We start from the raw sequence: 14,977 nt of genomic DNA, 5'->3' as shown, positions 1-14,977 counted from the left end.
TGCCAGGACAGAAATACCTAGAAGAAAACAAGCCAAGGGCAATTACAGAATCTTGGACTTGAATAACCACATGGTCATGTGAGGAACTGTCAATCCAACAAAAAACTCAATATTCACCAGACATATTTGCTACATATTTACTTACAAATCTAAAGGCAGAAAGACTAAGGGCCCTAGCAGTGAGGCATCAATGATCAGACTCAGTATAAGTGAATTAAAAAGTTTATTAGCCATAGAAAAAAACTGATTCCTCAAAATCAATTATTGATAAATCCCCCGTAAAACAGCAAGCTTACAGAAAATTTCTCTCATGAACAGATAGTCACTATACTTTTGGTCCAAGAAATGTTGGGTTTTTTCCTCCTTCTTCAGATGACAGATGGATGTAACTGAATCTACGAACGAGTGTACTTGCCCCAAATGTGCAACATAAATACAGAAGCGATGAACAGAAGACTCATAACCAATACTGGAACAGGGCCACTAGAAATAAGAAGAGAAAGCATGCTTACTTTTAGTAATAATATATTATTAGATCTGCAATACTAAAGATTGCCTAGGGGAAAAGTAGAAGTAAGGTGGGCAGCACTCAAGGTTCATCCAGAAACATTATTTGTATCATTTTAAAATATTTCTAAAATTATTATTGTGGATACTTTTGAAGGTTTGATGATGGCACTGCAATTGTGTTTAAAAAGGACGAGTCCTTATCTTTTAGTAAAACATACCAAAATATATACAAATGAAATGATCTGATGTCTTGGAGACATTAATCTAATTTCATGTATTTGTTGTCTTCTCAAATAAAAAGAAGAAAAACTCTTTCAGTGCAAATGAACCCATTACCAAACTTTTTTTTCAAATTAAGATTTATTTAAAGACAACCTTCTGAATAAGACCTAGTATTTGCCAGCACACCAACGTGACTATAGTAAAAAATAATTTAATTGTATATTGTAAAACAACTAACAGTATAATTGGATTGTTTATAACACAAAGGATAAATGCTTAAGGTAATGGATACCCCACGCACCCTGATATGATTATTACACATTGTATGCCTGTATCAAAATATCTCATATAACCCATAAATATATACACCTGTATACCCATAAAAATTAAAAATTAAAAGACAACCTTCTTGAGAAGGGTTTAAAATGAGTCCCCTGAAGAGCAATGGGCTACAAATGTTCTCTCTGAGGTTCCCTCTCATGCCTATAATCCCAGCACTTTGAGAGGCTGAGGCCAGGAGTTAGAAACCAGCCTGGGCAACACAGTGAGATTCTGCTTGTACAAAAAACTAGCCAGGCATGGTAGTGTGCACCTGTAGTCCCAACTACTCAGGACTAATTAATCCAAATTTATCCAATTTTGTCTCCTGGAGTAAAGATCACTTGAGCCCAGGAATTCAAGACTACAATGAGCTATGATCATGCCATTGCACTCCAGCCTGGGCGACAGAGCAAAACCCTGTAGCTAAAGGAGAAAAAAAAATTCTCTCTGAAATACTCAAACTACCTCCACCAAAGACCAAAAGGTTGGCAGTCAGGATACCCCCACCTCACATATCCCCAACCCCAAGAATTACTTCCTAGATATATTCTTACATTATCATATAAGTCTCCAATATAAGAGAAAACAAGAATTCCAGGGAAGGCTTTGTAAACTAAATTTGTGATCCTTTTGTGACTTTGTAAACTAAAGTCAAGGTGCTGGTCAAATTAATTAAAACTAATTAAAATTATAAAAACTAAAATTAATAAAAACTTTACAGATTTGTAAAGTTACAAATTTGTGACTTTGTAAACTAAAGTCAAGGTGCTGGTCAAATTAATTAAAACTAATCCAAATTAATTCAATTTTGTCTTTTTTTTTTTAACCAGATGGACAATATGCAAAGAGCATAGGACTTAATCACAATATCCAGTTCCACCTCTTGTTGTGTGTCTTTGAGCATATCACTTTGCCTCTCTGAACCTGAGGTCCTCATCTACAAAATGGTAACATCTCTCACCTCACTGGATTGCTGGGCAGATCAAACTAGACAACAGACATTGAAAGTTCTTTGCAAAGTACAAAGTGCTATGTAAATGAGAGTTGCTGTTATTATTTCGAATCCTCATCCACCGAGTTTAGTCAGGAAACAGTTGTAGGCAGTGGTGTTCTGGAACCTAACAGAAATCTGTGGGATCAGATCTGCCACACAGCACCAGAAACCCTGAGCAAGGCATGGGGACAGGGGTCCCTGGACACCCATTTCCCATCACCTAATGAGCACTCCAAGGCCTAAGAACTTGAAAGTGTTATTATATGTTCACCCTCCTGAGTCTACTCACCACCCACCAAAGGCAAAGAGGCCAAGGAACTCCTGGTAACACAGCCTAATGGGAAAACGCCATCAGGTTGTAGTAATATCAGCTTATGCCTTCAGGAGAACTTTGAAAAATCACCCAATTCCTATTCAAATGATTACTCCTATTTCTTAGTACGGGGCAAGAACACCAAATGAAGAGCAATTTCATCTAATTAAGCAGTTTTCCCTCCAGTTCTCTCTGTTCTCATTTATTTTGACATAGCTCCATGAAGAACTTCCTTTCCTTTCCCTCACTCCATGAAAAGATGTCATTCCTGGCCCTACAATGCCTAATCGGTTGATAAACAGGCAAACCAAACCCAGTCCGCCTGGCACAAATGAGGCTGTTGTGTACAGTAAATCGCATCAAGGCAAACGCTATTGGTGACAGAGACAGAGCGCTGCCACTGCTGCTCTGCTGCCACTGGACAGAAACACAAGGACTGTTCCTAAGACTTACACTTTGAGCCCAGGTGAATCTTCTGTGTAGAATCGCCACATCCCCCCGGTGCCTGCCGAGGTTGTGCGGCCTGCACTTCTTGTCCCACAGCTGGCATTTTTCCTGAAAGAGAGGAAAATGTTACAAATGGCCTTTTCTGGAAATTATTAGACTAGCATTATAACATATGCTACCATTATTACACAGTTAAGGAATAAAAAAAAAAAAAAAAAAACTTTCTTTGCTAGAATCCACCCAAATTCCTGCTTTTACTCCTTTGATCATGATAACCACAATGAACTAAGTGCCTACCTGATGCCAATGCATACAATAACCCTGAAAAGCAGTCACGATTTTTCCATTTTATAAATGAGGCAAATTGGTCTCAGAAAAGGTTAAGCAAAATATCTAAGACCCTGCAGCCAACAGGTGGCTGAACCTAGCTCTGACCCTGGAGCCCATCTGCATGCCCAAAACATCCAGCTGTCTCATGTGGACAAAGCATTTCACTTTCTCCTCACATGCATTTTTCATGAAGCCAAATAATAAATCTCTGTTTTAAAATGCCCTGAATCCATACAAGCTGATCTTAAAATGGCTACTTTAAAAGATGTATTTTAAAATTAGTATATTTACTGCAAAGAGACAAAAACTTTAAGCTTTAATTATACCCAGGGCCCAAGATAGAGTATACACTTTATAAAAAATTACTTTGTTATGTGCTGTCACTAGTTTTTTTTTTTTTTTTTTTTTTTTGAGACGGAGTTTCACTCTGTTGCCCAGGCTGGAGTGCAGTAGTACAATTTCTGCTCACTGCAACCTCCGCCTCCTGGGTTCAAGCAATTCTTCTGCCTCAGCCTGCTGCTTAGCTGGGATTACAGGAGTGCGCCACCATGCCCAGCTAATTTTTATATTTTTAGTAGAGACAGGGTTTCACCATACTGGCCAGGCTGGTCTTGAACTCCTGACCTCATGATCTGCCTGCTTTGGCCTCCCAAAGTGCTGGGATTACAGGTGCAAGCCACCGCACCTGGCCGTGTTTTCACTGTTTTAATATAGTGATCACAGATCTTGCACAGAGAGGTAGAATGTAAAAACAACGCAGGGAACACCCAACCAAAACGTGTCTCTCACAAGGGGATCAAGGCTTGTAAGATACACTATGTAATACACGCAGCCCTGGCAGACAGAAGCACCCTAGCAGCACTTAGGACTCTGCTGCCAAGGAATAGGCCCAAGGAATCCTTTCTCTCCTCTTTGGGAGAAGCCCTCAGTCACCGGGGAACCCCACCCAGCAACTACCCTTCCCTGCAGTACTTCCCCAACCCCAGCTGCTCATCGTGCCCCATGTTGGAGTGGTACAATATGGGGGTAAGGGGCAAGTGGTGAGAAGTCACAAGCAATTTTCTTCAGACCATGTATCACCAACTCAGAAGTCCTAGTGGGGAGGAGAGGGGAAGCCTATCTCATTGCTGCCTGCACCATTCAGCATCAAATCCCAGTATACCCTCCCTCAAAATCTCATTCCAGTATCTGTGGGCTGATGATTCTGGATTTTTGAAAAAGGGAAGGGCATATAGGGAAAAGAAGAGAAGTGAAAACCCTATCCCTACCATCTCTTCTTGCTTTCCTCCCCATTCTGGTCCTCATGCCTCCTTTACCCAACCACAGTCTTTACTCCACACTCTGAATGCAGGAAGCACTGTCTACAGCACGGGGAGCCTGCCCTGCTACATGACGGAGTGGGAGAGTGCAGTCCTGGTTCTAACAGGAAGAGCTGTGTTCATGCCAGAACTTTGAAAGCAATCAGTGCCAAACCATGATTTGGGTCTATTGTACTACAAGGATTATATTTCAGACACATTAATTATGGGCTACGTGGTAGCCTGGGAACTTAAAACTTCATTGTGTGACCATTCCTATGGGAAAACTGATTGTAAATGGCAAAACATAACTGTACAGGGATTTACAGAAAGATTCATGCCCTTAGAAAAGGTTTCACACACACAGATATATGTCATTCCATCTGTGGGGTATGCAGCTGAAATCTTCCTCCTTGTTCATTGAAAAGGATTTTAAGCTAGAAGATAAACCCAGTGTGAACATATTATAGTCATGGACTGAGCCAGGACTTGGACGCATGCACTTCCTACTATTCCCACAATATCCCACCTCCAGTTCCTGACTTCAAAGTTTCCTGGAATTACAGGAGCCCCAGAGGAGTCAGGCTGGCTTCTCTTAAGATTTCTTATTTCTGCTGGCGCATGGAACATAGAAGAGTATTTGAAAACCAGAGCCCCTAGAAATACTAAAGTGTACTCAAAATACCTCCCATTCCCTAGGGGTAGCTAGGTAAAGGTTAATAAAACACATTGAATCTCTCAAATTTGTATTTGGGGGCTATTTTACCCTTTCTTTCTGGCCACTGTATAACTGCCTCTCCCTTCTATACCTCAACACAATGGTTTTCATAACTAACCAGTTACACACTTGGTTCTAACATGGTGCTTCTGTTGCTCCTCAAAGCCAACCTCATCGACCTCAGAATCTTCATACTTACCCACTCCTTTTGCCTAGGAGGCCTATTCGTCCCCAAACCATTGTGTGATTTGCTCTCTTGCTCCTTTCAGGTATCTACTCAGGTATTACCTACTGTGAACACTCTATCTAAAACAACTACCTACCTTTGCCCTATCCCCACCACTCTCTATCCCCCACCCAGCTTTATTTATCTTCATAGCCCTTATTGCCTGAAATTACATAGTCTTATTTTCCTTGCTTTTGATCTCCCACACTGGAATATAAGGTTCATGAGTACAAACCTTGCCTATCTTGTTCACAGACCCATCTTCGGAGATGAAACAGCATTTGGCATGTAGTAGACCTCAATACCTTGATGTCTATACATTGGTGGCTATTCCGCCATCTTAATATCCCTGATTCCCATTAATCCTGCTAGAACACTATGTGGCACTTCACACCTTTACAGTTTATAAAGCATTATTGCTCCTCACAGCAAGTTCCTTTTATATTGTATTTAGGAGAGCAAGAACACCAACTCTGGCCTGAGCTTAAATTTAATAACATTTCTCCTCCAAGGTAGTATCTATCACCTCATCAAGCATGGAGAAGGCAACTCTACAGACAACATAATCCAAAGCACTATTATGAATCATTAACTTCCAATGTTTTCTCAAAGACTTATAAAGCAAAGATATTCTTAAACAACCAACACTTATTACATTATACTCATGAAATGATACTTAATCACTACCATTCTAGAAGGAAACACTGTCAGGTCTCTCAATACATACAACCATGGTCTTTCTAGTTACACTAGCTCTATCACACTGAATCCTAAAAGATGACACCAACACCCACGACTTTAAAAACTGCATCTGTCTGTCTTCAAATGTTTCAGTTCTCCATTTCACTTGTGCATCAGTTATTTCATTTTTACTATTAAATAAATTATTTCATTATCATACGTACATTTGATAAATATGTGCTTTTTCTTTTATTTCTTTACAAATTCTTGGATGGCCAAACTTCCCTGCCACAGTATTACCAATTCTCATTAAGCAGAACCATTCCCAAGGAACCGCACCCACAGGACATGTTTTCCATTCCTGCATGAAAAATCTCTAAAACCCAGGGTGGGAAGGGGACAGCACTCAAAGCCCATATAAGTTAAACCACAGCCTGATACACTCCTCATGAACATCCCAATGACAGGGAACTCAAAATCATTCAGGATAATTTTACATTTCTGCCAGTTCTATTAGAATGTCTTTGTTCTGATGTGAAATATTTCATGTTAAGTTCAAATCATCAGTTTTAGATTTACCTATTGCAGCCAGAAAACGTCACATCCCTCTTCACATCCTTCAGAAGTTTCCATGCATGTGTTCAAGATTTTTTCCTCCCTAGATAAAACCCCACTAGTTCCTTCAAAAATCCCAAAACAACTTGGTTGCTTGATTCCTTCCTTCAGTCATTATTTATTGTGTCATGCCTTATGGTGGGTACCTGGGATAGAAATGACTTGAGCAGGTTCTCTGTTAAAGTCTCATGAAGGAGATAAATATGGAAACATCACTGGTCTTAATGATATGAACAAAATGCTGTGGGGCAAAAGGGAAAACTAATAGCTACTGCTGGCTTACAGTCAGAGAAGGCCTCAAGAGGAAATAACCCCTGAGCTTAGTCTTGGAAAATAAGTAGAAATTTGCCTTGAGATGAGGGAGAAAGTTTGTGAATTCAGAAAACAGTAATGAGTTCACGAGTGCTGGATCATAGGACAGCAAAGAAAGATTAGGCTAAAGGCCGGGCGCAGTGGCTCACGCCTGTAATTCCAGCACTTTTGGAGGCAGAGACGGGAGGATCACAAGGTCAGGAGATCGAGACCATCCTGGCTAACAAGGTGAAACCCCGACTCTACTAAAAATACAAAAAATTAGCTGGGTGTGGTGGCACGTGCCTGCAGTCTCAGCTACTCAGGAGGCTGAGGCAGGAGAATCGCTTTAACTCTGGAGGCAGAGGCTGCAGTGAGCTGAGATCGTGCCACTGCACTCCAGCCTGGGCGACAGAGTGAGACTCCATCCCAAAAAAAAAAAAGGAAAAAGAAAGGTTAGGCTGAAATGACCACTAAGAGCTTTGGTATCCCCCTGGGTTTTTTTGGTTGTTGTTGTTGTTGTTGTTGTTTTTAGTTCAGCAACAAGAAAGTAACAGAAACTACGCAGAAGAGTAACAGCAGAGTGAACGATGGACTGGAAAGCAAACAGCCTGAAGAAAAGGGTTAAGTAGCAAATGCAAAGCAGTAGAAAGGGAGAAGGAAAGAGCTTATGAGAAAGCTTTCAAGCAGAGTTTAGAGTCTGGCATATGACTAGAGAGAGAGAGAAAGAGCATAAGAAAAATCCAAGATGACGCTGACGTTTCTGGCTCTGAGTAAATGAGTGTACAACAGTGCCATATGGAAGTAAGGAGATATAATTGAGAGTGAGAGAGCTGAGCTGAAAAGAGACTAAGTTTTGTGTAGGACGAGTTATCTGTAGGACAGATTGCTTATGGGGCCGCCAGATGGAAATGTGAGTGCAAACCTCAGGTCCAGAGACACCAGTTTAATGACATCGGTTTTCTCAAAGTTATCTCTGACTCTATTCCAGTTTGTTAACTTTCCTTTTTTAAGAGTGGTGCCCTAAACTGAGCAACGAGAAAAAAATGTCGCCTTCCTCCCAAAAGGCCTTTAACTACTCCCACGGCCACGTCACTAGAAGCTCATTTTGCCTTTGTCAATCTTCACATGCTAGGGTCTCCACCTCAGAATCAGCGAGGTTCTGGGTCCTATCTCCGAGTCTGGAAGCGAACGAACTGCAGGGTTCCTTACCTCTGCCGGACAGTGGATCCCGCCGCCCGGGCGGCCACTGCTTTGCTGGGAGAGCGCCCTGAGGATCCCACGTTAGTGCCACTGGGGGTCGGACCAGGCTGTAGAGGGAGACAAGCAGACAGACGGGTGAGCGCGGCAGGCCTGCCCCAGAACCCCGGCCTAGACACCCACACCCGAGGCTGGGGGAAGCAAGGGAGCTACACAGGAAAAGCACGGCGCAAAGCAGGAGGAGTCAGGGCTTCTGGGAGAGGCGGGGATCATGGAAAGGCCGCCATACCATATTGGAGATGAGGGTGGCAAGGCGCTGACGCGGACGGATAGAAAGTTACGGAGCCCCCGAAGGACCGGCAGCTGGCGAGACTGGCTCAGGCCCCGCCCCCGGACTTGCAGGCAAGGTCCTCTCTGACTCCAGGGACGCCTGGGTCGTCTCACGATATGCCTGTAGACAGTCTGCCACAGACAACTTAGTTACCTGCTGTATGGGAAGTAGAGACCTCCGGCCTCCTTCCTTTGGATCACAACGTCCTTCAGAAAGTCCAATCCCTACCGAAGGAAAAATATAACCGGGGTGAGACAAGCTATTTTCTCAGGCAGTTACTAGACCCTCACAGATTTGCGCTGATGTGGCCTAACTGACGCACGTACGGCAGGGCGGGGTCGGCCCGCAGTGGCCAGCTGGGAGCTACGGGCGCGGAGCTTGCGCAGAAGACCCCCATCAGGGTGCGGGGTGCAGTTGCGGCTCCAGGGCTATGGCGGAGGAGCAAGGCCGGGAACGGGACTCGGTTCCCAAGCCGTCGGTGCTGTTCCTGCACCCAGACCTGGGCGTGGGCGGCGCTGAGCGGCTGGTGTTGGACGCGGCGCTGGCGCTGCAGGCGCGCGGGTGTAGCGTGAAGATCTGGACAGCGCACTACGACCCGGGCCACTGTTTCGCCGAGAGCCGCGAGCTACCGGTGCGCTGTGCCGGGGACTGGCTGCCGCGAGGCCTGGGCTGGGGCGGCCTCGGCGCCGCCGTCTGCGCCTACGTGCGCATGGTCTTCCTGGCGCTCTACGTGCTGTTCCTCGCCGACGAGGAGTTCGACGTGGTAGTGTGCGACCAGGTGAGGCGGCCGCGGGGCCGGCTGCGCGAGTGCGGACCTCGCCGTGGAGGGCGGCCGCGGGCATGACCCGTGAGAGAAGACCTTCCCTGTCTGCGGTTCACAAAGATCGGAACTGACATGGAGAAGTCAGGGTTGTGAGCGAGCCTGTGGTTCTCTAACTTTAGTGTGGGCCCATTTAAAGTTGCAGATTGCTGGGGTTCCATCCTCCAGGAAGTTTTCATCCAGGTGCCCTGAGGTGGGGCCCAGAAATCTGCATTTTAACTGGGTTATAGGGTGATTCGGAGGTAGATAGTCTTTGGGGCTCTGAGAAACGCTGGTACTAGAAGTCAGCTTCATTCACCTTTTACTAATGAGTAACTCGCGTGTTGTCTTCCCACTTACCTGTTATTTTTGTTGACTCTCCTTTCAGGCCATTTGCATCCCACTGTCCTTGTGTTCGGAGCCAGGCCACACCGTCCTCAGCAGTGTCATGTGTTAAAAACGCCAAGCTGAATATATCATGCCCCTATTAAAACTTGTACATGGCTCCCCATTGGTTTTTGGAGAAAAGTTCAAGCTTTTTGCCTTGGTAAATAATGTCCACCTGGGTCTGCCCTGTAGCTATTCTTGACTCTCCTTCGTGCATTTTTCCCCATCCTAAAAAAGATGACTTTAAAAAGTAACATTTACTCGATTAAAAATTTAGTAGTATAGAAGGATGTAACCTAAAAGCCCCGTCCTATTCTACTCCCTGAAGATAGCCACCGTTAAGTTTCTCTCGTATTTTTTCAGAAGTTGTGGTGACACCAGCCTGTGTCTTTTCATAGGTATATCTATATCTTCTTATTGGTACATAATTGGTATTATGACATACCTAGTATTAGGCATCTTCCTTCTTTTTCAGCAAAAATTTATTTATTTATTTATTTATTTTGAAACGGAGTCTTGCACTGTCTCCCAGGCTGGAGTGCAGTGGCGCGATCTCGGCTCACTGCAACCTCCGCCTCCAGAGTAGCTGGGATTACAGGTGCGCGCCCCACGCCCGGCTAATTTTTTCTATTTTTAGTAGAGATGGGGTTTCACCATGTTGGCCAGGCTGGTCTCGAACTCCTGACCTCGCGATCCGCCCACCTCGGCCTCCCAAAGTGCTGGGATTACAGGCATGAGCCACTGCGCCCAGCCGGGACATTCTTATGTATCAATATTAGAGATTCACTTCATTCGTCATAGTGGCCAGAAAATCCACTTTTGTTTAAGTGTGTCATAATTAAACATTCTCCTTAAAGGACACTAATGTTGTGACTAGTTTTTTGTGAATAGATCAGTGTTGTAATGAACATCCTTTTACTTCTTTTTTTAAAAATATTTTTGTACTTCTGCAAATACGTCGTTTGAGGAAATTCCTAAAGTTGGTGGGTCTAAGAGTTGTTCATTTTAAATATCAATAGCTACTGCCAAGTTTGCCTACCAAGGAGGCTGTGTCATTTTACTCCCCCACAATGTATGATAGAGCCTCTTACTCCATGCTTTTGTCCGCCTCGGATATTAACCATTCTAATCTTTGCCAAACTGATAGGTGCAGATGGCATCACATTTGTATTTGTGTTTCTTTAATTATGACTCCTGAGTTACTTTTGATCATCCTTGCTTGCATGGAAGCTTTCTTTTTAAGTAACGTGGACATTTACCAAACATCCTGCATGTGTCAGTAGGCATAAGGCAGCTGAGACTATAGTGGGTAGAGGAAAAATTATTGGCTTGGAAATAGGCATCTTGGATTCAAGTTCCGTATCTACTGCTTTAATTAAGTGGCTTTGAATAAATTGCACATTATCCCTAAAGTTACCTTCTTCAGGTTTTAAGTTAGCTGAGACTAAAATGACTTGTAAAGATTACCCAACAAGAAAGTCTGTAGTAATGCCAGCATGTAGTTCATGCTCAATGATGACTAGCTTTAATATTTATTGAGCACATACTATGTGCTAAACTCCATGTGTTTTGCATATATCAGTGCATTTAATAATCACAAAAAGTATATGGGTTTTTTGAACTATAATTGTCACCATGTTACAGAAGAGGAAACTAAGGCCCAGAGTGGGATAAATTACTTGATTGTGGCCACACAGTTAGTAGAGCTGAGATTCAAACCCTGGCAGTCTTGAATCTAGAGCTTGTGCTCTAAACTACTATAGTTCATTCATTCAGTTCCTTAGAAGGAGAAAGATCCTAGAGCGGCACTGTTCAGTATGGTAGCCACTAGCCACATGTGGCTGTTGAGCACTTGAAATGTGGCTAGTCTAAGCTGAGATGTGCTGAAGTTAAAATACAAACCGATTTTGAAGATGTAATGTGAAATATATGTATATATAAAGTATCTCATTAATATTGTTTAGTATTGGTTACATTTTGAAATGATAATGTTTTGGGTAAATAATATGTTAAAATTAATTTCACCCTTAAAAACATTTTTAATATTACTAGATTTCTATTAGACAGCACTATACAAGAGGAAATCACTGGACTTGAAGCTTTAAATGTTTAGCACACATCTAGCAAACGTCTGTAGCCTTCTGTACACCAGGCATATGGTACTGGGTGAGAGTCTTGGGGAATAAAATAGAATCAGACATTGCCCATGAGGAGCCCACAGACTAGCCAGACAGGGTGGGTGTCTGTGTTTTTGGTTTGGTTGAAGTTGAGTTGACCACTTTATCCGCTGTTGATTTTTGCTTTGGCTAGGTGTCTGCCTGTATCCCAGTGTTCAGGCTGGCTAGACGGCGGAAGAAGATCCTGTTTTACTGTCACTTCCCAGATCTGCTTCTCACCAAGAGAGATTCTTTTCTTAAACGACTATACAGGGCCCCAATTGACTGGATAGAGGAATACACCACAGGCATGGCAGACTGCATCTTAGTCAACAGCCAGTTCACAGCTGCTGTTTTTAAGGAAACATTCAAGTCCCTGTCTCACATAGACCCTGATGTCCTCTATCCATCTCTAAATGTCACCAGCTTTGACTCAGTTGTTCCTGAAAAGCTTGATGACCTAGTCCCCAAGGGGAAAAAATTCCTGCTGCTCTCCATCAACAGATACGAAAGGAAGAAAAATCTGACTTTGGCACTGGAAGCCCTAGTACAGCTGCGTGGAAGATTGACATCCCAAGATTGGGAGAGGGTTCATCTGATCGTGGCAGGTGGTTATGACGAGAGAGTCCTGGAGAATGTGGAACATTATCAGGAATTGAAGAAAATGGTCCAACAGTCCGACCTTGGCCAGTATGTGACCTTCTTGAGGTCTTTCTCAGACAAACAGAAAATCTCCCTCCTCCACAGCTGCACGTGTGTGCTTTACACACCAAGCAATGAGCACTTTGGCATTGTCCCTCTGGAAGCCATGTACATGCAGTGCCCAGTCATTGCTGTTAATTCGGGTGGACCCTTGGAGTCCATTGACCACAGTGTCACAGGGTTTCTTTGTGAGCCTGACCCAGTGCACTTCTCAGAAGCAATAGAAAAGTTCATCCGTGAACCTTCCTTAAAAGCCACCATGGGCCTGGCTGGAAGAGCCAGAGTGAAGGAAAAATTTTCCCCTGAAGCATTTACAGAACAGCTCTACCGATATGTTACCAAACTGCTGGTATAATCAGATTGTTTTTAAGATCTCCATTAATGTCATTTTTATGGATTGTAGACCCAGTTTTGAAACCAAAAAAGAAACCTAGAATCTAATGCAGAAGAGATCTTTTAAAAAATAAACTTGAGTCTTGAATGTGAGCCACTTTCCTATATACCACACCTCCCTGTCCACTTTTCAGAAAAACCATGTCTTTTATGCTATAATCATTCCAAATTTTGCCAGTGTTAAGTTACAAATGTGGTGTCATTCCATGTTCAGCAGAATATTTTAGTTATATTTTCTCGGGATTATTGCTCTTCTGTCTATAAATTTTGAATGATACTGTGCCTTAATTGGTTTTGATAGTTTAAGTGTGTATCATTATCAAAGTTGATTAATTTGGCTTCATAGTATAATGAGAGCAGGGCTATTGTAGTTCCCAGATTCAATCCACCGAAGTGTTCACTGTCATCTGTTAGGGAATTTTTGTTTGTCCTGTCTTTGCCTGGATCCATAGCGAGAGTGCTCTGTATTTTTTTTAAGATAATTTGTATTTTTGCACACTGAGATATAATAAAAGGTGTTTATCATAAAAAAGAAACAGTATTAGATTTTGGTCTCCATAATCTATTTTGGTATTGTTACGAACATGGATATGACAACCAAACTGGAAATCAGAACACTAGGGTAAAGTGGATATTGAAATGAAGCAAGAATATTGTCACACATGTGTTGTGCATCTTGTTTAGGGTATATTTCTTAATGTCATCTAGGTCATTAGTTTTGTTAATATTTGTGTTGTCTTGACCAAGCTCCTACTAAGTATAGGACACAAATGTTTTTTATCTTCCAAGGCCTGGCTCAAATGCCACTGCTGCAAAGCTTTCTTTGACCCTCTGGCCACCTCCCAAGCCAGAAGTTATCTTCCCCCTCCATGTACTCTAGCCTTTTCATGACACTGATCTTTTCGTGACACTGACTTATAGTTCACTGTTTACCTGTTGGTCTAACAGCAAATCATAAACAGTAGTTTTCAACATACTTCTAAGGCTAAATTCATTTCCAAAAGTAGCAAAGCTTACTAGCCAAAGGCTCCACATTTATCAACTCTTAAGAGCTAGACTTGAGAGCCTAACAGCCTATATGATTTTGTGTAAATTGATCTCTATACCTCAGCTTCTTCATCTGCAAAGTGAGATAATTGTACTATTCTACTTTCCTCATAGTGCAGTTATAACAGATTATGATAATATTACAAAGTACTTAATACTTGGCATGTAGTATATATATTAGCTATTAGTATTTTGCAATTTGGGGATATTGAAAATTAGAAATTGCATGTTAGTTCATGCTGCACTACCATATTGTTCTTTTGGGGCTCTTCAATGGGTGAAATTCCATTTTACAGTTTATCATGTGCATCTGTATCACAGGAGTATTTTTGCAAAATGATTCTGTACCAAAAAGGAGTACTATAAAATGAGTACTATAAAATGAGACTCCAAATATATTGAGTCTTTTATGGGATTAAAAGTTCTGTTGCATTCCATTTTCTTTGGCATTGTGAAAGCTTACCATGTAGTACAGAAGGTATGATTTGGTTCATGTGTTTCTGAGAAATGCAGCCTTTCCAGGAAGCCTGGTGGCTCTTACCATGGAGTTTAGCACAGATAGAGTTGGCCACACTGTGACCTACAACATGGTGCTTACCTTACTAAGCAGCACTAAACATTTGCATATTTGACCATTTTTATGCAAATCCTTTCAAATGGACTACATGGGTTCATGGACCCTGATTTTAGCTTCACTTCATTGTCCTAAGCCGGAGTGAGTGACAATAAGATTTCACAGGTCTTGGAGGGATAGAGTCCTGCCTGCCATGATCTTCCAGCTTCTGACCATTAGTTCCTGGTTCCTGGACCCTAGAATGGAACTTTGCCCTTAAGAAGTGTTCACACCTTCCAAAACTAAGCTGAAGTTAGGGAAAGTAGAAGCATGAAACATTGAAGGTGAATTGTTGGGGCCCTATCCATAGTAATTCTGCTAATTACTTTGTGCAGGGCAGGAAAGGAGATACATACATAGCAGATGCTTAATCCTCAACAATT

General features: G+C 42.5%; 2 protein-coding genes across 2 annotated transcripts; one reads left to right on the top strand and one right to left on the bottom strand.

Moving 5' to 3' along the window:
- Nucleotides 1-206: 206 nt before the first annotated feature.
- Nucleotides 207-8,605, bottom strand: SEC61B (SEC61 translocon subunit beta). The gene is made up of 4 exons (XM_004048347.5): nt 8,456-8,605; nt 8,179-8,276; nt 2,814-2,915; nt 207-483 (listed from the first exon to the last, which is right to left on the bottom strand). The coding sequence occupies exons 1-4, from the start codon at nt 8,456-8,458 to the stop codon at nt 396-398; spliced, it is 291 nt and encodes a 96-aa protein (XP_004048395.1). The 5' UTR covers nt 8,459-8,605; the 3' UTR covers nt 207-395.
- Nucleotides 8,606-8,853: 248 nt separating this feature from the next.
- On the top strand, nt 8,854-14,418 carry ALG2 (ALG2 alpha-1,3/1,6-mannosyltransferase). Its single transcript, XM_004048346.5, has 2 exons — nt 8,854-9,275; nt 11,994-14,418. The coding sequence occupies exons 1-2, from the start codon at nt 8,928-8,930 to the stop codon at nt 12,894-12,896; spliced, it is 1,251 nt and encodes a 416-aa protein (XP_004048394.3). The 5' UTR covers nt 8,854-8,927; the 3' UTR covers nt 12,897-14,418.
- The last annotated feature ends 559 nt before the right edge of the window (nt 14,419-14,977 follow it).

Source organism: Gorilla gorilla, chromosome 13 (genome assembly GCF_029281585.2).
Source record: "Gorilla gorilla gorilla isolate KB3781 chromosome 13, NHGRI_mGorGor1-v2.1_pri, whole genome shotgun sequence".
Lineage (NCBI taxonomy): Eukaryota > Metazoa > Chordata > Mammalia > Primates > Hominidae > Gorilla > Gorilla gorilla.
The sequence above is the reverse complement of the archived record's forward strand: the minus strand, read 5'-3'. Positions and strand labels throughout refer to the sequence as shown.